Genomic DNA, 24,649 nt, shown 5'->3' on the forward strand with positions numbered 1-24,649 from the left:
CCACTGGAGCCATTGGGAGAAGCCGGGGCAGGAGGTGGCAGGAAGGGACACTACGGTTTTGTTGGCCCTGGGATTGGGGGGGGGGGTCTCAGGGTTCTGTGAGTGGCTCCAGGCTAGTCCTTGGTCCCCATGGGGCCTTTGAGGGAAGGGGTCATAGGAAAACGTGGCCCTCCTTCCAGCCCTGCCTGACCTTCCCCTGCCCTCCCCCCAGGTGCCCTGAGCCTGCATTCCCAAGTGGGCTGGGTGCTCGGAGTTCCACTCTGCTCACCCCCAGGCCCTTCTTCACGCACGTGTACCTGTGAGCCTCTCTGAGGTCCCAGGCGCCAGGATGGCCCGGCACATCCAAGTCCACTGCCCCACCTCACCCTCACCTGCAGCTGGAAGGCAGGTCCGCAGGTCTTCCCGGAGAAGGCTGGCTGGGTGTGGAGCAGTGGCAGGCCCAGCCATTTATCTGCCTTTGCAGCCCTCCCTGCAGGGGAAGGTTTTGGGGCTCAGGAAGCCCTGGACTCTGACCTGCTGCTCCATGCTGAATTCCCACCTGCTTCCACCCCATGAGTGACCCTGACATCCCCTCCCCACCCCTTCCCAGACCCAGAGGGCTCAGCAGGAAACACTGAGAGGGAGGAAGGGGAAATGGAGGCCAGCGGGGGCCGAGTGGCTCACCAGTTCGATCCCAAGGCTAAGTAGGGCCAGTGCCAGCCCTGTGGGTCAGAGGGGGATGCCAGCAACCACACACCTTGGCGGGATGCCCTTCACCTTCCAATCTCCAAGTGGCCATGACCTCATCCACAGTGCATCTGTGGGGCCTCCAGAGTTGAAGCCCGAGTGGCTGGAGCCCCAATTCCTTTAGGCTGAAGCCCAGGCGTGTTTGCCACCCGCCCCCGCACCCGATCAGTGACCAGCTGGGGTGTGAAGACAACAATTTCACAGCTCTGATGATCAGAGGCGATGTCATGGCCACATCCACTGGCTGAGCGGCTCCGCCTGCGTTATCCATGAGTTCATCACACACCTCCGGGGGCTCAGGGTGACAGACAGTGCATGCAAGGTCACCCAGCCAGGAAGTGGCCAGGACGGATGTCAGTCCAGACCTGACCAGCCCCTGGGGCCCCACTCCTGTCTTCCCGCTCCCCTGCCTGTGGGACTGTCCTGTTATCCAGGCTGGTGGGGGAGGCTCAGGCCACAGGGTCAGCTCCTGCTCTCCTCCCACGCCTTCCAGCCTGGTTCAAGCCACAGGCTCCATCCGGGTCTTTGTCCTCATGCCCAGAGCCAGGCTCTGTGCCCAGCTTCTTGCAGGTCTCATCAAACCCTGACACAGCCTTAGGAGGCAGCCCCATTGCCATCTTCACTTTACGGAGGAGGAAACTGAGGCTCAGAGAGGCTCCCAGCTTGTGAGAGGAGGGGTCTGAGTACATGCGTCTGACTCCAAAGCCTGTGCTCATCACAGTTCCCAGGGGTCTGCTCTGAGCCAGGCCTGTGTGGCCACCCAGCCTCTAGCCCCATAGATCCACCCCAGTGGGGCCCTGGGGCACATACCTGGGTGGGCTCAGCAGCTCCCTTTGCAGGTGGACCCAGGCTGCGGTGAGCTGGGAGCACTACCCAGTTCCCCACGCTAACCTTTCACAACCCAACCGATGGGGCCATTGAGCAGGAAGGGTGAGAAAGAGGAGACAGGAAGCCAGAGCGGTGGGGCTGCAGGGTGGGGGCAGGCCAGCTCGGCAGAGCCTGGGGCCAGAGGGCCAGACAGCTGCAGGGCTCTGGTGGCGTGGGCAAGGCTGGCCAAGGATGGCGACACCCAGGGGTCTGGGATCCCTGCTCCTGCTTCTCCTGCTCCTGACCTCAGGTGAGTGGCTGGCTCCTCATCCCCTCCTGCCACGCTGGGCCAACCCTTCCCTGCTGAGGGAGGGATCCAGGGACAGACGCAGGGACTAGAGAGGGTGAAGAGTTGGAATGTCTGGGACGTGTCCTCCGAGAACCCCCGTGGCCGCCTCAGCACCTCCTCTAGGCCTGTCCCTTTGGGTCAGTCCTTTCCTTCCACTAAACTTTGCTCAGGACTGGTCTCAGGTTCCCTTTGTTGCTCCACAGTGCCCTGGAGATAGGGGAGGTCAGAGGGTGCTCCCTGACTCCCCGACCTGGGCTGTGTCTCCTGACAGCCCCGGCTCTGGGACAGGGGTCGGCCCTGGGCAGGCAATTCTCCAACTGGCTTGTGGGATCCTGGGGACAGTATTCGGACACTCTGGAAGCTGAGGCCAGGAAAGTCTGTCACCTCGTTCTTCTGGCCCTCTCCTCCTGTACATGTCACCCCACACCGGCTCCCTCTCCCAGTGTCAGCCATGACCCCTTGGTCCTCAGTGGCCTGAGCCAGGATCCACACTCCTCCCCGTCACTCTCCTGTCTCACACACAAACACGTGGTGCGTCTCCAGAGGCCGTGGAAGTGCCCAGGCCTTGCCTTCGCTGGCCTCTCTCCCGGGGAATCTGTCCCCCTACCCCTTGCCCACCTAGCCGGCTCCATTTACCCTTCTTGGCCTCTGTGGTGTCTTAGCAACCCTCTCAGACAGAGGGAGGTGCTTCCCCGTTAGTGCTCCCTCCTCAGTACTCCTGTCTCGGGGCCTTGCGGGCCGCTCTTATTTTGCTCCTGACTCAGTGAGGGGCCTGCATGTCCATCTCCCTGTGTGTCCAGCGTGTGGTCGCATGACTTTGGCCACACAGATCAACTGCTTTGGGCTTCAAAGAACCGTCTTCTCTTCAACCATTGGGAGATTCAATGGAGTGAATCAGTCCCTGGCTCAAAAAAGGGTGGGAGATGGTAGCACTGTCCTCCTAGTGGCCCTGGGAGGTCCTGGTACAGAGCAGGCCACCGGGCAGCCCTTGATGGATGGATGAACGGAGCCACTGATGGCAGCTGTGACCAGGGCTCGTTGGCATCCTCAGGCCCCAGTTGTCATCGCTGGTTGGGTCTTCAAGGCTCCTCCAGGCGATGCTGTTTCCCCCATGGTGATGTGAGCGCTCTGGTTGGGGCAGAACAGCAGCCATTTGATCAAGCGAGGAGCTTTAAGAGGTCTACACACAGGAAGGTCTACACACTTCCTGTGTGGACAGTGATATGTTAGTCTCCATTCATCCATTTGCCCATTCATTCATTCATTCATTCAGGAAGCAGCGATGGTGCCCTCTGCTCCTGCTGGTACCACTTGGCCCCTGCCCTCAAAAGGCTGACAGTCTGAAGGAGTGACACAGTGTGGTGGGGACCCACATGTGAGGCCCAGCTGTTAGGACTGAGCGGGGTGGATGCAATGGAGGGGCTGGCATGAAGGGACACGTGACAAAGGTGCGGGCAGAGCACGGGGAGCAAGGAGGGTGGTCGCTGGGCAGGCTGGCACCTGGGGCGGCCTTCAGCACCCTGAGGTCTAAAGGGCCCAGGAGGGAGTGGACCCCTGGGCTTCTGGAGCCAGACTGTGGCTGCAGGAGGTCAAATGGCGGTGGTTTGCTCGTGGTGAGCCAGCAGGGGCTGAAGCAGCCTTGCAGGGTGGGGGTGAGTGCCCACCCTGCCCTCCTCCTGCCCTCTGATCTCCAGTCCACTCCCCATTTGCTGACCCCCAAATGAGGCAGCCCATGGAGGCCAAGCTCTGGAGCACAGAGGGTCCGGAGAGGAGGGGAGCGTTATCCCACCCACAGGCCTAACACAGCGTCCCCTCGTCTACGTGAAATGCTTGCAGTGTCTTCAAAGAGTAAACACGGAAAAGATATTTAACGATCCTGTCTGTGTAGGGTGCTTGCCAAGAGCTTCACTTACATGCCTGCACTGAAATTCATGGCAATCCGGGAGGGAGTCTCTGATGTCACCCACCAGGGGGCTGCCTCACCTGCGCTCATTCATGACAGCAGGGCTGGGATGGCAGAGGATGGCACTTGCCCTCAAGCTGACGATGTTCTCTCCCGTCCTCTTCCTTCCCCTCCCATTCCCTCCTCCCCTCTCCTCGCTTCTTCCCTCTCCCTGTTTCTGTCTTCCTCCTCCTCTCCCTCTTCTCCCCTTTATTTAAAAAGCAAACTTGCCGAGACAGGCGGATCACGAGGTCAGGAGATCGAGACCCCCCATCCTGGCTAACACGGTGAAACCCCGTCTCTCCTAAAAATACAAAATATTAGCCAGGCGCGGTGGTGGGCGCCTCTAGTCCCAGCTACTCGGGAGGCTGAGGCAGGAGAATGGCGTGAACCCGGGTGGCAGAGCTTGCAGTGAGCCGAGATCGCGCCACTGCACTCCAGCCTGGGCGACAGAGGGAGACTCCGTCTCAAAAAAAAAAAAAAAAAAAAAAAAAGCAAACATGGATCATATTACATGCATGCCCATCTATCATTTTCATTTCCTATTAAACAATGCATCATAAATATCTTTGTAAACTAACAGAAATTTACAGTTCCTTTATAAGCTATCTAAAACAAATTATCACATATAGAGTCCATTATTAGAAAATCCACTCTAAAATGTTATTGTTTTACTCTGCTGTTACTCTTTATTCAGCCATTATTTGTATCATGTATTTTTTTGTCTTAATGATTAAAAATGAACAGGTTTTTTAAAAAATGTGACAGTAATACTGGACATGATTTTTTAAAAATCAAAAAGCAGAGAGGGAAATAAAAAATGGAAAGCAAATGAGCCCCTGCCCGCCTCACCCCCCAGCACCACCCATTGCAGAGGGAGCTCTCCTAACAGTCCCTGGGGGGCAATCCAAAAAGTGACGACACAGAGCCAAGACCCACTTCCCGTCCTCAACGGGAGAAGGATACAACAAAGCAATTCAGAGTAAAAGACATATAAGTGGCCGCAAACATACAGGTAGATGCTCAAACTCCTTAAATGAAAATAAGATTCAATGTCATCTCTCAGACTGGCAAAAATTCAAAAGTTTAGTAAACTATAGAATAATAGGCATGTGGATAAATGGTCACTCTTACCCACTTTGAGTGAGAGTATAAATAGGTACACCATTTTCTGGAGGGAAATTCAATAATACCTGGCAGTTTTTTAAAGCACATACAGAAAGTCCTATAATAGGAATTTTTTGTTGTTGGTTTTTTTTTTTTTTTTTGAGACAGAGTCTCTCTTTGTCGTCCAAGCTGGAGTGCAGTGGTGCGATCTCGGCTGACTGCAACCTCCACCTCCCAGGCTGAAGCAATTCTTCTGTCTCAGCCTTCTGAATAGCTGAGATTAGAGGCATCCACCACCACGTCCAGCTAATTTTCGTATGGTTAGTAGGGCTTCCCCATGTTGGCCAGGCTGGCTGGTCTCAAACTCCTGACCTCACGATTTGCCCGCCTCCGCCTCCTGAAGTACTGGGATTACAGGTGTGAGTCACTGCGCCCAGCCTTCCTGGCAGTGTTTTAAAGCACATACAGTTAGATACAGAAAGTCCTATGATAGGAATGTTTTCTATGAGTTTTCAACACAAGCTGAAAGATGCACACTCAAGAATTTTTATGGCAGATTGTGAAAAACAACGTCCACCAAGAGGGGACCGGTTAAAAAAAGTGTTGCAATGCCCATGTAATGGAATAGTTTGCAACTATATAAAGAATGAGGTGGAAAGTTCTTCAAGATATATTGCTAGTCCAAGCGTGGTGGCTCATGCCTATAAATTCTAGCACTTTGGGAGGCCAGGATGAGCGGATCGCTTGAGCCTAGAGGTTTGAGATCAGCCTGGACAACACAGCAAAACCCTGTCTCTACAAAAAATAAAAATAAACAACATTAAAAAATGAAAAACTAGCCAGGCATGGTGGCATGTGCCTATAGCCCCAGCTACCTGGGAGGCTGAGGTTGGAGGATCAATTGAGCCTGGGAGGTCTAGACTGCAGTGAGCTATGATCATGCTATTGCACTCCAGCCTGGATGACAGAGCAAGACTGTCTCAAAAGAAAAAAAAAGATATATTGTTAAGTGAACTTATTTGTGTAAATTTTAAAAATGATGTATTGGCAGGGCGCGGTGGCTCACACCTGTAATCCCAGCACTTTGGGCAGCCAAGGCAGGAGGATCGCTTAAGTCTGGGAGTTTGAGACCAGCCTGGGCAACATAGTGAGAACCCTCTCTAATCAATTAAAAATTTTTAAATTAAAAACAGATGTACTTATAAATACTTGCATATGCATACCTTCTGCGAAATTTCTAGAAGGCTGTGCAATAAACCGTTAAAGGTGGTAAACTCTTTGAACACCTACAATGAGCTATGTCCTTTATCTCCAATCCTTCCCAAAACTGGCAAGGAACGTATTATTAGCTCCATTTTGCTAGCAAAAGATTGACCTTCAGAGAGTTTAAGTTGCCTCAGGACATACAGCTAGTAGATGACCCAAAGCTTCCACTTCTTGCCCTGTGTTAGGTGAAAGGGAACTGAACTAAAAGTCACAAAAGCTGGTCTTTAGTCCTGGAGCAGCCTCCAACTACCTAGTAACCTTTCTCAAGTCATTTTGCTTCAGGGGCCTTGGTTTGGTGTGTTTTCTATCTGTCCCAGGAAGTAGCTGTGAGGGTTGTAGTGTGAATGTGGGAGAATGAGGCAAACCAAGACAGAATACATCCAAGAGTTTGACCAGGAGGCCACAGTTACAAGGGCTTTGGAAGGTCTGATGTGGAATAACTGAAAAGCCAGGCAGACTCCGTGGAGGAAGGGGTAAAGGAGTAATAGCACAAACGTATTAAACCTTGTATCTACAAAGCCACGTGCCAAGCCTTTTGTACATGCTTTTTCCAAAGCATCCTACCAGCCCTGGGAGATGGGGGTATTTGCTTGTACCTTGGAAACAGCCCCAGAGACGATCTGCATCCTGCTCAAGTGCACCATTAGTGTGATGTATGGAGCTGGAATTCCAGCCCAACCACCAGACTCTGGAGCCTCAGCTCCTTTCCCCCCTCCTCGTCCTTGTTGCCCATCCTCATCCAGCCCATTCACACTCTCTGCATTCCTTCCTCAGGTCAGGAAAAGACCACCGAACAGCCAAGAAACACCTGCCTGGGGAGAAACAACATAGACAAGTACGACATCCTCAACTTGAATGACAAGGCTTCGTGCTTCACCACCTGCAGGCCGTCGGGCAGCGACTCCTGCAATGTGGAAAACTTGCAAAGGTGAGGGGGCCCCCTGAGCTGGAAGGGGAATTTGAAGCTGCTAGGAGGGGGCCTATCAGGAAGGGATGGGGCCATCTGACCCCATGGCCCCAGAAAATGCTGCTGCCATCTGACCCTTCCACCTTGTTTGACACCACAGTCCCCCTGACCCAACACCCCCATTCTGGCAGTTGGGGTCCCTACTGATCTAGGGGATTTAGAGATGAATCCACTCTTATCCTGGCCCTTGGGAGTTGTGGAAGGACCGACACAGACCCAAAAATGATGACTCCAGAGTGTATACAGAAGGGCAGACAAGGTCCCAGGTTAGCCTGGAGGAGGGAAGTTGGCCAAGGCTTCACAGAGGAGGAAACCTGGAAAGGGCTTTGAAGGGTGCATAGGAGTTTTCCAGTTGGATCTAAGCAATGGTGGGGATACAGGCAACAGAACTTGAGAGTAATGGGGGATAACTACAATGCTTTGAACTGTAACAATGTAAACTGCGTGGGGATGGAAGAGACAATGGGCAGATGCGATGGGTGGGAGATAGGACTGGAAATAAAAGCAGAGACTAAGGTGTGAAGGGTTGTGTAAGCTATACCAATGGCAGGGGTGTGGCAGGGCAATGACATATTTTAAGCGCAGGTAGAGTATAGTCAACTCTGCATTTTGGAAAGATTGCTCAGGCTTCAGGGACGGCTACAGGGGTGGTGATGCAGGAAGACATGACCAGGGCTCTGGGTGGGAGTGAGGGCCCAGCCAGCACCACCAGCAGCAATTGGCATTGTGTACTTGGAAAGGAGAGATGGAAGGGGGAGATGACATGATGTAGACTCAATAAGACAAGAGATTGGTTAGATGTGGGGGTGAGGGAGATGAAGGGGTTTAGAACACAACATCTTTAGGAGACATCTCCAAAAATATCTCTGCCTCTCTTTCCTTCTCCCACTCCTAATCAAAGTTGCCCATAACTCTTCTGGGATACCTAGAAAAGCATGTGGCTTGTATTAGTACTTAATGAATATGTGTTAAAGGAACGAGTAAAATCCCTGTGCTCTCAGGCTTGGTGTTAGGACAGCCATCTCATTGGATCATGTTATTTCGGTGGCCTGAAAACGCTTCCATTCCCACCTGCAGCCGATCCAGTAGCTTCTTAGCACCCTAGAGCTGTTCAGAGGCTCCTCTTTGTGCTGCCAAGGTATATACCCAAAAGAATTTAAAACAAGTCTCCAAACAAAAGCTCATACATGGGACAGGCACGGCGGCTCACGCATGTAATCCTAGCACTTTGGGAGGCTGAGGGGAGCAGATCACTTGAGGTCAGGAGTTTGAGATCAGCCTGGCCAACATGGTGAAACCCTATCTCTACTGAAAATACAACAAAATTAGCCAGGCATGGTGGCAGACGCCTGTAATCCCAGCTACTCGGGAGGCTGAGGTGGGAGAATTGCTTGAACCCAGGAGGTGAAGACTGCAGTGACCCGAGATCTCTCCACTGCATTCCAGCCTGGGCAACAGTGTGAGAGACTCCATCTCAAAAAAAAAAAAAAAAAAAAAGAAGAAGAAGAGGAGGAAGAAGAGGAAGAGGAAGAAGAAGAAGCAGCAGAAGCAGCTAGTACATGAATATTTGTAGCAGCATTTTTTCACAGTAGCCAAAAAAAAAAAAAAAAAAAGAGAGAGAGAGAGAGGAAAATACCCAAATGTCCCTCAATGGATGAAGGCATAATCAAAATGTGATCTCCCCATACAATGAAATAGTATTCACCCATAAAAAGAAATAAAATACAGGGGCCAGGCACGGTGGCTCATGCCCAAAGTCATCCCAGTACTTTGGGAGGCCGAGGCAGGAAGATCACTTGAGGCCAGGAGTTCAAGACCAGCCTGGGCAACAGAGTGAGACACCAACTCTACTAAAAATAATTTAAAAAAAGAAATAGGGCCAGGTGCAGTGGTTCATGCCTGTAATTCCAGCACTTTGGGGAGCTGAGGTGGGCGGATTGCTTGAGGTCAGGAGATCGAGACCAGTCTGGTCAACATGGTGAAACCCCGTGTTTCTCTACTAAAAATACAAAAAATTAGCTGGGTATGGTGGCTCATGCCTGTAATCCCAGCTACTCGGGAGGCTGAGGCAGCAGAATCACTTGAACCCGGGAGGCGGAGGTTGCAGTGAGCTAAGATTGCGCTACTGCACTCCAGCCTAGGCGACATAGTGTGACTTCATCTCAAAAATAAAATGGAATACTGATACACGCTACAACATAGATGAACCCTGAAAACATTATTCCGAGTGAAAGAAGTCAGAAACAAAAGGCTGCATGTGGTATGATTCCATTTGCATGAGCTATCTGGAATAGGCAAACTCAGAGACAGAAAGCAGATGAGTGATCGCAGAGGCCGGGGGAAGAGGGAGGAGAGAGTTTCATGGGTATGCGTTTCCTTTGGGGTGACGAAATGTTCTGGAACTAGATAGTGTGACGGTTGCACAACATTGTGACTTACTTAATGTCATTGAATTGGACACTTTAAAATGGTTAAAATGGTAAATTTTACGCTATGTGCACTTTACCACATGCACAAAAAAAGACAAACACATAAAATACTCAGCGGGAATCCTGCAGGAGCAGCCTGGACGGCCCCCAAGCCACTTTCCTTCCTCCTGCCCTGATCCCAGGGTTTTCACTTTGAGAGTTTGGGTCAGCCCCCTCACCCCAAGAGCCTGACGAGTGAGTAACTCAGTCTGCAGGATCTTACCCTTCCCCCATCCCTGGCCCTTTGCAGATACTGGCTAAACTTCGAGGCCCATCTGGTGAAGGAAGGTTTGACGGAGAAGGTGAACATGACTTTCTTGAAGGCTTTGGTCCAGAACCTCAGCACCAACACCGCAGAAGACCTCTACTTCTCTCTGAAGCCCTCTCAGGTGAAGAGCTCCCCAGCCCTCTTGGCTGGTTCAGACCCCATTTTTCTTGGACATATATTTCAAAACTCTTAAGAAAGTTATATATCCTGTGATTGGTGCTCATTAGGGCTTGTCTCTCTCCCACATCCCAATTGGCAGAGCTGTGTCTGTAAAATGAGCTCTAAGTCTCCTCCAAGCCTAAAATTTCCTTGAGCTCTTCTACTGAGGGAACATATTTGAAATGAGGGAAAGGGTTCAATGGACAGACTCTGGGTATATGCTGGTCTGGATTCAAATCCCAGCTCTGCTCTTGACCAGCCATTGCGATCATGGGCAAATTACTTTTCTGAGCTTTGGTTTCCCCGTCTGTAAAAAGGTGAAGGTAGGCCGGGCGCGGTGGCTCAAGCCTGTAATCCCAGCACTTTGGGAGGCCGAGACGGGCGGATCACAAGGTCAGGAGATCGAGACCATCCTGGCTAACACGGTGAAACCCCGACTCTACTAAAAAATACAAAAAAACTAGCCGGGCAAGGTGGCGGGCGCCTGTAGTCCCAGCTACTCGGGAGGCTGAGGCAGGAGAATGGCGTAAACCCGGGAGGCGGAGCTTGCAGTGAGCTGAGATCTGGCCACTGCACTCCAGCCTGGACGACAGAGCGAGACTCCGTCTCCAAAAAAAAAAAAAAAAAAAAAGATGAAGGTATTGCCCACTTTCAAGATTCACATGGCCAGGTGCAGTGGTGCACACCTGCAATTTGAGCACTTTGGGAGCCGAGGTAGGAGGACGGCTTGAGGCCAGGAGTTCTAGACCATCCCGGGCAACACAGTGAGAGTCCATCTCTACAAAAACAAAACGAAACACAAAACAAACAAAAGATGAATGAGAGGAGCAAATGAGATAATGCACAGCGAATGCTTGGGATAGCGAGGGCTCAGAAAGTCTCCTGCCTTCCAGAAGAAATGGATGTGGTGGTGGAACTTCAGGCTACAAGGTGAGTTGGTTAGCGTTGAGGTACTTTTAGGTTTGTCTGGAGAAAGGGAAATGGAAGATAGATTCTTTCTCAACCCTTTTTTATGTCACTCAAGCAGCTGAGCCCTCTGCATAGGTTATGCACTGGCCCCAGAAATCACCCACGTGTCCTTTCGATGAGGGTCTGGACTGGGAAGGAGAAAGTTGGGGCCTTCAGCTCCAACCATAAACCCCCTGTACCAGTGGGCATGGGGTGCTTCTGAGGCAGGCCCTGGGTGGGTCAGGCTGTAGCCCTTAGTGGGACAGTGAGCTCAGAAAATGAATGAAACATGCTTTGCAGGTGGGCACAGTGGCTCACGCCTGTAATACTAGCATTTCGGGAGGCTGACGCGGACGGATCACCTGAGGTCAGGAGTTTGAAACCAGCCTGGCCAACATGGTGAAATCTTGTCTCTACTAAAAATACAAAATTAGCTGGGCATGGTGGTGCATGCCTGTGATCCCAGCAATTTGAGAGGCTGAGGCAGGAGAATCGCTTGAACCTGGGAGGCAGAGGTTGCACTGAGCTGAGACAGTGCCATTGCACCATTGCACTCCAGCCTGCGCAACAAGAATGAGACTCCATCTCAAAAAAAAAAAAACAAAAAAAAACGAAGAAACAAAAAAACGAAAAAAACCCACCATGCTTCGCAATGACCACTGAAATGTATTTCAATATTTTGACGATTCTTTGTTTTTTTAAAAAGGTGTTGTTGTTAGGCAGGCAGGATTTCACATTCAGAGTAAATGTGTGTGTCCTCCCTCTCTGCCCTTGTTCTCTCGCTTCCTGAACTTCCTTCCTGACAGTTTTATTCTTTCCATTTATTCCTGAGTCAGAAGTCAGACACTGTCACAATCAAGCCTTGTGTAAACACTGGGACTGTTAGGGCTCTGGCCAAAAGCACACGCCCTCCAGCCGTCCTCTTACTTGCACATTCAGCTTGCCCAGGCGTCAGGTGCCCAAACAGGCACAAGCTTAGCTCTACTCTCTGTATTGGGAAAACCGAGGCTCCACAAGGGCTATAACTTCTTTAGGGACGCACAGCCTGTGACGAGCAGAGCTTGCACTGTGTCCCAGGCGTCCTGCTTCTCAGAGCTGACAGTCCTAGGTGCTGCCCCCTACCCAGTGTGCCTGTTTCCCCTCCCAGCTGGGGGAGTGGCAGGACTCGCGTTGGGGGCTGGGTACCGATGGGAGCTGCTGTGTCTATGGTTGTAGATTCCGAGGCAGGTGATGAAGGATGAGGACAAGCCTCCTGACAGAGTGCGACTTCCCAAGAGCTTTTTTCGATCCCTGCCAGGCAACAGGTCTGAGGTCCGCTTGGCCATCACCATTCTGGACATCGGTTCAGGGACTCTCTTCAAGGTGAGGACTCAGGGAAGCTCCAAGGTTAAGTTCTAGGTCCTCTGGGGGCCCCACGCCACAGCTCGCTATCACTGGAGTCTGCTGAGGGATCTGATGGGGACGGAGCAGATAGTGAGCCTCTTAGTGTTTCCAACGCAGCCCGTGGTCATCCCAGACCCCTGTCGCTAGAGTCTATGGCATTCAGACTCACACTGGTCACACGCTCTCAGATGTTTGACCCCCACACATCAGTGCCCTTTGGCTTGTCTGTGTATCCTGAAGGTGCTCATGTGCCCTGCGTGTCCTCGTGCGTGCACAGACATGCATGTCCTTTTCTATTCCTGTGCACGCACAATCCCATGTGCTCAACTGTGATCATATCCACACAAGCAAGTGTACCCATGCCCTTGCACATGTGTGTACCAGGTATGTGCACCCAGAGGTGTGCATCCACTCCTGTGCAGACACGGGTACCCCTGAGGGCTGGTGTGCTCCCCCCACCAGCCCCCTTTCTACCGAATACACTCACGCTAAGACCCTCAGGGGCACGCTGTCCTCCCCGCTGACTTCCATTTCTTGGCTGATCTTAGCCCCGTGCTCCTTCTAGTTAAGAGGGCAGAGGAACTCTGGAGGCCAGCACTGGAGAGCTGCCACGTGGACAGCTTTGCGGCCAGGCGACCTGCTTGGCCCAGCCCAAGCAGGAGACCACTGGGAGCAGCAGGGAGGAGGCTGCCCGTGACTGCTTAGCTCCCTGGTCCCCTGTTCCCTAACTCTGCCCTCCAAGCAAAAGGCCATGGGTTCCTGGAGGCTCCTAGGAACCCCAGTCTTGGTGGGTTGGGATGGCCCCTTCTGCAGCCTAGCCTCCCCGATCTCCCCTTTCACAGGGCCCCCAACTCGGCCTGGGAGATGGCAGCGGCGTGTTGAATAATCACCTGGTGGGCTTGAGTGTGGGACAAATGCATGTCACCAAGCTGGCTGAGCCTCTGGAGATTGTCTTCTCCCACCAGCGTCCACCCCCTGTGAGTCCCCTGCCCAGGCCTGGCAGTCACTGCAGGGCAGACAGGCGGGTGGGCACACCTGGGCCTATGGGCCCTGCATGGGACACTACACATCTGTCCCCTACCCTTCCACAGTCACCCAGGAGGAGCCATTAGGGCCATGCACATAATTGGGTCCAAGGCCACACACCATAGAGGCACACATGAGGACTTGGCAAGCCCACATGCATACCCACGGCACTCCACTTCCTCCACACCCGTGCTCCCCTGACACGCACACATGCATGCAGACAGCAAACCCTCCCGCCCACAGCCCCATACCACAGTTGCGCCCTCCACACGCAGGCCCAGGGCTCATCAAATGATGCACTTAATTTTTCTGTGTGGCCCATGGGCATGGACCTTGCCTTCTACCTAATGCACACTCACGTTAGGCCTCGGGGGAGCACACCGTCCTCCCGCTTCCCCTGCCCTCCCCCAGCCTTCCCTTTTCCTCTCTCCTGACTTCCACTCTTCATTTCAGAACATGACCCTCACCTGTGTATTCTGGGATTCGACTAAAGGTAGGGCCTGGAGGACCTTCTCTGGGGTAAGACAGGAAAGGAGGGTATGGGCTGCATTATGGGGCAGGGCTAGCTCCACTGGTCGAGTCCCTCCCCTGCCTTCCTCTCCCCTCCCCTCCCTTCCCCTCCCCTCCCCTCCTCTTCACTCCCTCCATCCCCTTCCTTCCCCTCCCCTTTTCTCCTCCCTTCCCCTCCCCTTCCCCTCCCTTCCCTATATTCCCTTCCCCCCTGTTCCCCTCCCCTCCCCTCCCCACTCTCCTCCCCTCCCCACTCTCCTCCCCTCCCCACTCTCCTCCCCTCCCCACTCTCCTCCCCTCCCCTCCCACTCTCCGCCCCTCCCTTCCCTATATTCCCTTCCCCTCTGTTCTCCTCCCCTCCCCTCTCCACTCCCCTCCCCTCCCTTCCCTATATTCCCTTCCCCTCTGTTCCCCTCCCCTCCCCTCTATACTCCCTTCCCCTCTGTTCCCCTCCTCTCCTCTCCCTTGCCCTCCTCTCCCTATATTCCCTTCCCCTCTGTTCCCCTCCCCTCCCCTCTATACTCCCCTCCTCTCCCCTCCCTATATTCCCTTTCCCTCTGTTCCCCTGGCCTCCTCTCTAGGGCCCACTGGAGACTGGGCTTCTGAGGGCTGCTCCACGGAGGCCGCGCCTGAGGGGACCGTGTGCTGCTGTGACCACCTGACCTTTTTCGCCTTGCTCCTGGTAACAGCCCCCCCCACTCTGATCCCAGCCATCCCAGGGACTTCCAGCTCCTGCCCAGGGGAGGGGGCTGCCTGGTGGTCTTGGGGTGTATGAGCCTGGCCTCCAACTGACGTAGTCCCGGTTCCTGGGTCACCCACAGAGACCCACCTTGGACCAGTCCACAGTGCACATCCTCACACGCATCTCCCAGGCGGGCTGTGGGGTCTCCATGATCTTCCTGGCCTTCACCATTATTCTTTATGCTGTTCTGAGGTGAGTGATCCCCACCTCCTCACCATGTCTCTCTCCCACCCTCAAGGGAGGCAGCAGGGCAGGGTGGGAAGCACTCAAGTTGTGCAGCCTCTGACTGATGTCCTCTCCACACATTAGTGTCTTCATCCCAAAATAGGGTTGGGGGTTGAAATGTGTCAGAGCTATTTCAGGAGCAAGTGGCAGAAATTCAACTCAAATTGGCTTAAACATAATAGGGAATGTGTGGTTCACATAACTGAGAATAGCAAATAGCAAATAGGGTTCATGTAATTGAAAAATCCAAGGTGCATGGACTTCAGGCAGGGTTCAATCAAGGGGGAGTCAAAAGAGGTCCCCAGGACTTGATCTCCTTCTGCCTCTCACAGCTTTGCTCACTTCTTGACAGTCACATCGGGCAGCCTCACCACCCTCAGGGGCCCTGGCTACCTCAGGATTGCATCATAGGTCCTCAGCTGCTTAGGCAGAAATAAAAGAGATCTCCTTTTTCCAAGTATTCTAAGATGAATCCCAGGATTAAGAAGGGTTTAAAAAAATTTTTTTTATTTTGAGATAAAACAGAAAGCTGCAAAAATAGTGCAAAGAGTCCTGTGGTTCCTTCTCCCAGATTCCCCCTACGGATACATCCTAGACAACTATAGTTCAATATCAAAACCAGTAGCTGGTGGTACAGTACTATTGACTAGAACATAGACTTTACTCAGTTTTCACAATTTTTTATGCACATTCATGTGTGTGTGTGTGTGTGTGTGTGTGTGTGTGTGTGTGTGTGCAGGACATATCGTTTGCTGAGCCCAGTCCAAAATGAAAATATAGAAGGCCGGGTGCAGTGGCTCATGCCTGTAATCCCAGCATTTTGGGAGGCCAAGGCAGGCAGATTACCTGAGGTCAGGAGTTCGAGACCAGCCTTGCCAACATAGTGAAACCCTGTCTTTACTAAAATACAAAAAAATGAGCTGGGCGTGGTGGTGGCACATGCCTGTAATCCCAGGTACTCAGGAGACTGAGGCAAGAGAATTGCTTGAACCCAGGAGGCGGAGGTTGCAGTGAGCCAAGATCCACTGCACTCCAGCCTGGGCAACAAGTGCAAAACTCTGTCAGAAAGAAAGAAAGAAAGAAAGAAAGAAAGAAAGAAAGAAAGAAAGAAAGAAAGAAAGAAAGAAAGAAAGAAAGAAAGAAAGAAAGAGAGAAAGAGAGAAAGAGAGAAAGAGAGAAAGAGAGAAAGAGAGAAAGAGAGAAAGAGAGAAAGAGAGAAAGAGAAAAAGAGAGAAAGAGAGAGAGAGAGAAGGAAGGAAGGAAGGAAGGAAGGAAGGAAGGAAGGAAGGAGAGAGAAAGAAAGAAAGGAAGGAAGGAAGGAGGGGAGGGAAAGAAAAGAAAAAGAAAAAGAAAATATATGGCCCCTTATTCAAAAATTTTTAAGAATGTCAAGATGGCGACAGTAGAACATGAAGTCCTTCTGCATATGGGGCCCTACACAGGTCACGTGCTCATGAAACTGGTCTGTGTGTCTGCGTGCATCAGCCTATGCAGTTTTATCCTGTGTATACACTAGAGTTGAGTCTTACTGGTCTAACTTGGACCATGTGCCCATGCCTGCCTGGGTCACTGTGGTCAAGGGCTGGAATACACAGATTGGCCGGCCAGGCCACATGCCTGCTCTTGGGTTTGAGTTAACAAAGAACCCCTGGCCCCTGACCTATGTTGTGCTTGAGAGTGGGGACGGGCATTCCTCAGGGAAACCTGGGGCTGTGTCCAGAAGATGGGGGAGTGAGTGCAGGACAGGCAGAAACAGCAGAGAGCACTGCAGCCTCGGTCGCCTGCGCCCAGGCCATGGCTGAGGGACCCACAGGACCTGCCAGCTTGAAGGAGCCTAGGGGAGCTGCCAGTTCCCCAGCTTGTCCTGTCCCCCAGCCTCCTGGGGGTGCCTGGGAGTGACTTGAAGCAGCCCTTGGGTCTCCTGTCCCCGCCTCCAGGGCCATCCCACTGCCCTCTCCATGTGCCTCTGTGTCAGCATTTGGCCCCGGGCCACAGGCCCCACTAGGCCCACCCACTCCATCACAGACCAACCCATGAGTGTAAGTGGTGCCCCTCACCCCCACCCTCCAAGCCCTGGCCTAGGACATGGTCCCGGTCCCCAACAAGCCGAGTGTGACTTGCCAGCTGGCCGTGTTGCTGGACCCTGTGAGCGGGGCTTGGAGCGCCAGGAGGAATTGCCACCAGCTCCTCAGGGTGGGGCCTGGCATCTCAGGTGAGGTGGACATGATCCCAGATGCTCCTCCAGGAAGCCCCCGGCTCCCCTCCCTCGACTGAGAGCCCTTTTGTATCTGGTTTGCTAAGAATTCAAAGTGGGAGCTCCAGAGAGAGGGAGGTGAGCCTGGTGAGTCACTGGGCAGGGAGTCTGGAGCCCAGGGTTGGAGCCCCTGCCCTGCTCTGTGACCCCGTAAGACTCCTCCTCTCCCTCTCTGAGCCTCACTTTCCTACTGCATTTTCGGCTTCATGCACCCACCCACCTGTCCATCTACTTCACCAGTGAATCCATGGCCCCTCCAGGGTTAGGCCTGAAGTTCACAGCATGGGAGAGACCCGAGGACGGAGAGAATGGGGAGTTACACTATGTTGCTGGGAAACGTCCAAATCAGCTCAGGCTAAGGGGCATTCAGAGACGGCCTCCCCAGAAGGAAACATCCAAGGGGTGTTTGAAAGGCAGAAGAACAGGAGTCAGGCAATTAAGGTGGGAAGAGCTGGGGAGCAGGGAAAGACATTGAGAGCATGGGAAGAGCACTGGCAGAGTCTGGGAGGTGTGAAAAATCAGCATGCATTCAGGAAACTGCGAGTTACACGGTTTGGCTAATGCAACTGTTACTGCATAGTGCCGCGAAGCTCCGGGCTCTTGGTGCCCTGAACAAAGAATTGGATGAGACACACAGAGAGCCAAGCAAAGCAACGAAAGTGTATTCCACACAGTATTCCACTCTCAGAGGGGGAGAGTGGGCTGACCTCTGCGAAACGAGATCAGCCTCACCTTGGTGTAGTTGGGTCACTCCGGGTGTTTTTTTCTTCTCTTCCCAAGGCTGCCTAATCTCTAGCCAGTGTCTGGCTTTTGACTGATAGCTGTGTGTTGTTCAGTTATTTTGGGCCCTTGTGCACTTGTGTGTCACCTCCATCCCATAATTTTAAGTACATGCATGATATGCAGCCCATATGCATGAACCTTAAGTAGCTAATTATCATACAGGGTTATGTGAAAGATACTTTTTCTCTCTAATGCAAATGCCCATCTCTGAAGAGCTGCCCCTTACCGGTTTGGTCTGGATCTTCCTGGCCATGGGGTCCCTTTTTTGTATCACTGTTGTCTTGCCTGCTGAACCTCTGCTTTTCATCTTGCTTCTTGCTCACCCACCCCATTCACCTTGCTTCTATTTTCTGCTTTTGCTTATTCTGCCCTTTATCCAACTTTTAATTCCCTTTGCTATTCCCCTGCCTCATTTTCCGGCCTCATTTTCCCTATTATCCTGCCTCACATCGATCAAGGGATGAGGTTGGTAGGATCCGGAACCCACAGGGCCCCACATGCCATGAGAGGCTCCTGGACTTGAACCTCAGGACATTTCCACTCTGTCTGCTGGCAGGGGCAGAAGCTGGCAGTGGGGGTGGAGAGCCATGGGCTGTTTGGGGTAGACAGGCCTGGATGCCTCATGAGCGCTCCACATGGGAGCTGTGGCCCCTTGGGGCCTCTTATTTCTCTCCCCAGGCTTTCCCGGCAGAGGTTCAAGTCAGAAGATGCCCCAAAGATCCACGTGGCCCTGGGTGGCAGCCTATTCCTCCTGAATCTGGCCTTCTTGGTCAATGTGGGGAGTGGCTCAAAGGGGTCTGATGCTGCCTGCTGGGCCCGAGGGGCTGTCTTCCACTACTTCCTGCTCTGTGCCTTCACCTGGATGGGCCTGGAAGCCTTCCACCTCTACCTGCTCGCTGTCAGGGTCTTCAACACCTACTTCGGGCACTACTTCCTGAAGCTGAGCCTGGTGGGCTGGGGTAGGTGCTGCCTGGATGGACAGAATAAACAGCCGACCCCGAGGGTGCAGAGGGAAATAGCACTGGGGAGAGAGAGGAGGGGCTCCCAGAGCTGGAAGGATGGCCATCTGGAAGGGATGTGGAGGAGGACGTGCCAGTAAGCCCCAGTGATGCCATGCCGCTTCCCCTTGTGCCCAGGCCTGCCTGCCCTGATGGTCATCGGCACTGGGAGTGCCAACAGCTATGGCCTCTACACCATCCGAGACAGGGAGAACCGCACCTCTCTGGAGCTGTGAGTGGCGGCTGTGGAAGCAGGGGCGATGCCGCATATCGGGGCTGGAGAGAGGTGGGGAGACGAGGGATTTCTAGGAAAATCTAGACCAAATGTGTCAAGACCAGAAGAATCCTCAGATCCAGCTAGCTCATGGCACAGAGAAGTAAACTGAAGCCTAGAGAGAGAGAGGAAGTGAAATGAGAGAGGGGGCCTGAGAAAGGAGAGGGAGAACTGGACCAGAAGGCAGGATGCCTTACTCGAGCCCACATGGCACCTTGAGGCAAAGTAAAGAAGGTACCCTGTCCGCATGCTGGGTGTGCAGCCTGGAGAGTGGAGGGTATGTTGGATTTCAGTCCCCACCTGCTGCCCAGCCAGGTGTCCTTGTTCAGGCCACCACCTGCCCAGTGATTCCCAGTAGCCCTGGGTCTAGTCCGGGCTCTGCCCTGTCTGCTGTGTGTGTGACCTTGGCAGGCCCAATCTCTCCCAGGGCCTCAGTCTCCTCATCTGCACCATGGGGGAACTGATCAACATGCTCTTTGAGGCCCTTTGCCCCTGCAGTGCAGGGGGCAGTGGAACTGAGTTCAGTTTCTAGACTCCCACCTTGGGATCCTTGGGGCACTCATCACTGGGCCCATGGCTCTCTGCTAAAAGGAGCTGGTAAGGCCTTAGACCTGTCCCCAGGGCCTCAAAAGCAGGGGCCCCAGGAGCCGGGGAGGTCACAAAGGTGCAGGCAGTGGGCCAGGTGGGGACTGCAGTGAACTGGCAGTCACAAGCCCATCTAATTAGCGGCCAGTTACTATCCTTCAGGAGGGCATCCACAGAGCTGCCAGGTGTATGATTTTATAGGAGAAGCAGAAATCTAGGTATTTGTACCAAAGCTTCTGATTTTAAAGGCGGCCACTAATTCAGTTTTTTCACAATGTAATATGGGGCAAACGAAACATGTCTTTGAGGTCATTTTCGCATTAAAGAGACTGGAGTCTGGTGATGGCCCCTCCCACAGCGGGAGAGCCAAGGATTGATGGGTGGAAATGGGAGAGGCACCTACACAGACAGAAAAGCTCAGCCAGGGGACTTCCTGGGCTTGCTGGCTGGAGGTACCACTCCCAGTCCCACCACACGTGTCCCCTCCTCTAGATGCTGGTTCCGTGAAGGGACAGCTATGTACACCCTCTATATCACCGTCCACGGCTATTTCCTCATCACCTTCCTCTTTGGCATGGTGGTCCTGGCCCTGGTGGCCTGGAAGATCTTCACCCTGTCTGGAGCGACAGCGGTCAAGGAGCAGGGACAGAACTGGAAGAAGGTGCTCACCATCCTGGGCCTCTCGAGCCTGTTGGGTGTGACATGGGGGTTGGCCATCTTCACCCCATTGGGCCTCTCCACCGTCTACATCTTTGCACTTTTCAACTCCTTGCAAGGTGAGGCCCCTGCACCAGGGAGGTGATGGGCTGTGTTGTCTGTCCCAGGAGGTATTGGGAGGTGGGGAAGAGGGTGGTTTGCAAAACACAGGACTCTGGTCAGGCTAGCTCAAGTCAAGGATGTTGATTTCAAATATTCAGAGCAAGGATCCAGGGCAGCAAAGTCTGGCTGCTGTATTAGTCCATTTGTGTTACTATAATACGAAGGAATACTGGAGACTGAGTAATTTGTAAAGAAAATGGGGTTAATTGGCTCATGGTTCCACAGGCTGTAGACAAAGCACAATACCAGTATCTGCTCCTGGTGAGGCCTCAGGAAGCTTCCAATCACGGTGGAAGATAAAGGGGAGCCAACATATCACATGGCAAGAGTGGGAGCAAGGGAGTGGGGAGGCGCCATGCTGTTTTAAATGAGATCTCGCATGAACTCCGAGCGAGCGCTCACTCATCACCAAGGAGATGGTGCTAAGCATCATGATGGTGATATGGATTCATGAGGATCCACCCCCATGATCCAATCCCCTCCCACCAGGCCCCACCTCCAACATTGGGAATCACATTTCAACATGAGATTTGGAGGGAACGAACATCCCAGACATATCAGCTGCCTTCATGGGAGCTGCTACCAGGATCAGAAAAAGCCACCCAAACCAAAGCAGATACGTTCCCCATCGTTTTCCTGGAGCTGTGGAGTCTCTCACCTAGTGTCTGTGAAAACTCCTTCATTCTCTCTCCACTCACCCTTTACTACCTATGGCCCCAGATGGTTACCCAACATGGCCACCATAACCCTACCTGACCTTGCAAGTTGGGTGTTCATCATGCATCTCTGGTCCAATCAGCAGTGACCACAAGGGCAGAATCATGTGATCTGATGTCCACATGACATGGACAGGATCTCCAGAGATCTATAGAGGTAGGAAGGAAATGCTTGCTACATTTGTTACTGGCCGCCACAGGGCCCTTCCTCTGAGATCCCAGCAAAGGGGTAAGAGCAGCGCATGGGTTAGGGTTTGTATGTGCTCTCTTTTTTCCTTACATCCACAGCTCAGAGAGGCATCACAGCCTGACTGTGTGTGAGAGAAACAGCCAAGACAGGAGTGATGAGACTCAACCTGTTCAGAGGAGTCACTAGAAACCCAGGCATCCTAGATTCAGCGGGTACAAGCCCCCAAGACCAGGGCTGGCTCCCAGTGCCCCATGAAACTTTGTGGCTTAGTGGCTGGGGCCAGGCAGCCCTGGGTCCAAATCCTAGCCCCATCCATGACCCAGCAAGTCCCTTGGCTCCTCCCATCCTCATTCATCTCGAAATTGGAATAATCCCATACTTATTTTACCAGATTTTTGTTTGTTTGTTTGTTTGTTTTTGAGGTGGAGTCTTACTCTGTTGCCTAGGCTGGAGTGCAGTGGCACGATCTCAGCTCACTGCAACCTCCACCTCCTGGGTTCAAGCAATTCTCCTGTTTCAGCCTCCTGAGTAGCTGGAACTACAGGTGCATGCCACCATGCCCAGCTACTTTTCGTATTTTTAGTAGAAATGGGGTTTCGCCAATTTGGTCAGGCTGGTCTCAAACTCCTGACCTCAGGTGATCTACCTGCCTCAGCCTCCGAAAGTGCTGGGACTACAGGCGTGAGCCACTGTGCCTGGCCTGCCAGATTTCAAAATGAACAATGACAATGAATATGTGGGAACCACTAGGTCTTCAATATATGGGAACTATATCAATTGTCACAGAAATTATGACTGTAAGGCCATCTGAGGCTGTCTCCAGATGGAGAATCATGAATCCATGCCTGAAGAATCCCAGGGGTTGATGGTTGGGGAGAAATGCACCTTGAAACGATAGCTGACCTTGTTATTCTTTCAGAGGTTACCTTAATAGGTAAGCCTGCACACTTCACTCTACAAAGTTTCCACTGGGTCTGGATTATTCTGTTACCTCCTCTCTTCCTCTCCAATACAACAGAGCCCTTGGTATACTTGAATTGTCCATTGAATTCTTCTCAATATTTGTCATGTATATAGTGTTTCAGTTACAGATTTCCTTGAAACAGAGTTTTTCTAAGTCATGTTCTATACTTACTATCATTTCTTGCACCCAACACTTTCCCTTTTCCTCTTGCTGGAGTGCCTCCCATAATAATCCTTTATAGAGGGAGTGATGGTTGTTTTGCATGTCTGAAAATTCCTCTATTTTGCTCTTTCTTTTCTGTAATAGGCATATGTAGATATTTTATTTGAAGGTCTCTGTTTTTCATTTCCAAGATTTCTATTTGGTTCTTTTTTATTTCATTTTTGAAATGGTTGTGAAATGGTTGCATTTTTGCCCGACTTTCCCAGCAGTTATTGAGTGGTTACAGTGGGTCTCCTCCCTCTCAGCAGCCACCAGCCCAGGCTGCCCCACTCCCTGGCACCCCTTTCCAGGCTCACTGAGGCCTCTCCTCCCTGACAGGTGTCTTCATCTGCTGCTGGTTCACCATCCTCTACCTCCCAAGTCAGAGCACCACAGTCTCCTCCTCTACTGCGCGACTGGACCAGGCCCACTCCGCATCTCAAGAATAGGAAGGCACGGCCCTGCAATCTGGACTTAGCTCTGGCTCACTGTGTGACCTTGGGCAGCTCTGTGCCTCCCTCTGGGCCAGTTTCCTTCTCTGCACAATATGGCTGGGGAGGGAGAGGATGGGACCAGGTTTGACCACGTGGCTTCAGAGATCCCCTCCAGATCCAACTGTTGGTTCAAGAGTCCACATAAGCAGGCTTGCAGGGCTCTAAAGTTCCTATAGTCCTGAGACCTCCTGCCAGCAAAAAGTGACAGTCACCTCCATGCCCTACCCTCACTGCAAAGCCCTCACCCACATTCTGGTCTCAGCAAGGGAGGAGAGTCTGTTGCTGGCGTAGCCCTGGAAGGAGCCCCCAGCCTCTCCCCTCTTCCTTGTCACTGGCCTCCCACAACTACCCCTATGGCTGCCTGTAACCTTGAGGGGCATTCAGGAGGCCAGCATTCCCTCAGGCATTGGGGGTTTGTTTTGGGGGGTGGGAGTTGATCCTCCCACCCAGTCTGCCCCTGGTCTCTGCCCATCCCATCAGAGCCCACCCTCCTGGAAGAGACCCCAGTATTCAGGGTGCTGGCAACCCTGCAGGTGTCCAGGGACACTGCATTTCAAAGAACCATTGAATGGGTGAGCTACCTTGGGCAAACCCCCCACTCCCGACTCTGACTGCCACGTACATGGGTGGCCCAACCTCTGACCTTGCTTTCATCATAGAGGTAGAAAGCAAATGATCTGGGGCTCAGCACACCTGGGGGTGCTCCCACTCATTCGCTGTGTGGGGCCGAGGGGCGAGGGTGGGGTTGAGGGCTCCCTGAGCAGAGGCTGGGCATTGCCACTAGAACCTGAGCTCCTAGAGAACAAGGACCTGGGTGGCCTCGCTCGCTGTTCCAGCCCAGGCCGAGCACAGGGCCTGGCTCATGGCAAGCCTTGAATAAATATTTGTTGGCTGAATGAGTGGATGTATGAGTTTGGCATCAGCCTGGCAGAGCCCTGAGCCAAGCGGGTGTCTCAGGCCAAACCTAGGTTGGGCAGGGCACTTCCAGCAGCTGGGGCTCCATGTCACAATCGCATGCAGATTTCTCAGTAGGAAACAAAAAGAGGCAGAAACAGTAGAGATGGGGGTAGAGATACAGAGATGGAGAGACAGAGAGAGACTTAACAGACAGGCCGACACAAAGAGGGAGAACGGAGGCAGAGAGACAGATGCAGGGAGATGGCAGCCCCACGCCAGCTCCAGCGACACTCCCTGCTTGAGGGGAGCAGTGCATGTTGACATCATTCCCCTCCCTGGAGCCTCACCGCACAAGTCCATCTCTCACTCTACCCACAACTTACCAACCATCCTCCCTACCCGGCCCCCAATCCTCCCCAGGGAGCTCTGTGGACTGTCAAGCCCTGTGTGCAGGTGAGAAGTTATTGTCACTATTAGGCCTCCCCCAACAGCCCCGGAAGCTGCAGGCTGCAGCCCACCTCCCCGTCCAGATGGTGGGTGCTGTTGTTGACTGCAAATGGATGCGCTTCGCTTCCCCTCCC

The 24,649-nt window shown here is 52.8% G+C and overlaps 1 protein-coding gene across 2 annotated transcripts; it reads left to right on the forward strand.

Annotated features, from left to right (window-relative positions):
* The first annotated feature begins 1,720 nt into the window (after positions 1-1,720).
* Positions 1,721-24,067, forward strand: ADGRG3 (adhesion G protein-coupled receptor G3). 2 transcript variants are annotated; one of them, XR_010584041.1, is made up of 12 exons: positions 1,721-1,843; positions 6,972-7,125; positions 9,883-10,021; positions 12,223-12,369; positions 13,233-13,367; positions 13,870-13,909; positions 14,508-14,608; positions 14,748-14,860; positions 18,609-18,889; positions 19,067-19,160; positions 20,392-20,563; positions 23,017-24,067. XR_010584041.1 is itself a non-coding variant. In XM_005592057.4 (12 exons), exons 1-12 carry the CDS (start codon positions 1,786-1,788, stop codon positions 23,124-23,126), a joined length of 1,656 nt encoding a protein of 551 aa, XP_005592114.4. In that variant the 5' UTR covers positions 1,721-1,785; the 3' UTR covers positions 23,127-24,067. The 2 variants fall into 2 exon arrangements, 1 of the variants encoding a protein (XP_005592114.4); XM_005592057.4 differs by having other exon boundaries at positions 20,280-20,563.
* The last annotated feature ends 582 nt before the right edge of the window (positions 24,068-24,649 follow it).

This window comes from Macaca fascicularis, chromosome 20 (assembly GCF_037993035.2).
Source record: "Macaca fascicularis isolate 582-1 chromosome 20, T2T-MFA8v1.1".
Taxonomy (NCBI): Eukaryota; Metazoa; Chordata; class Mammalia; order Primates; family Cercopithecidae; genus Macaca; species Macaca fascicularis.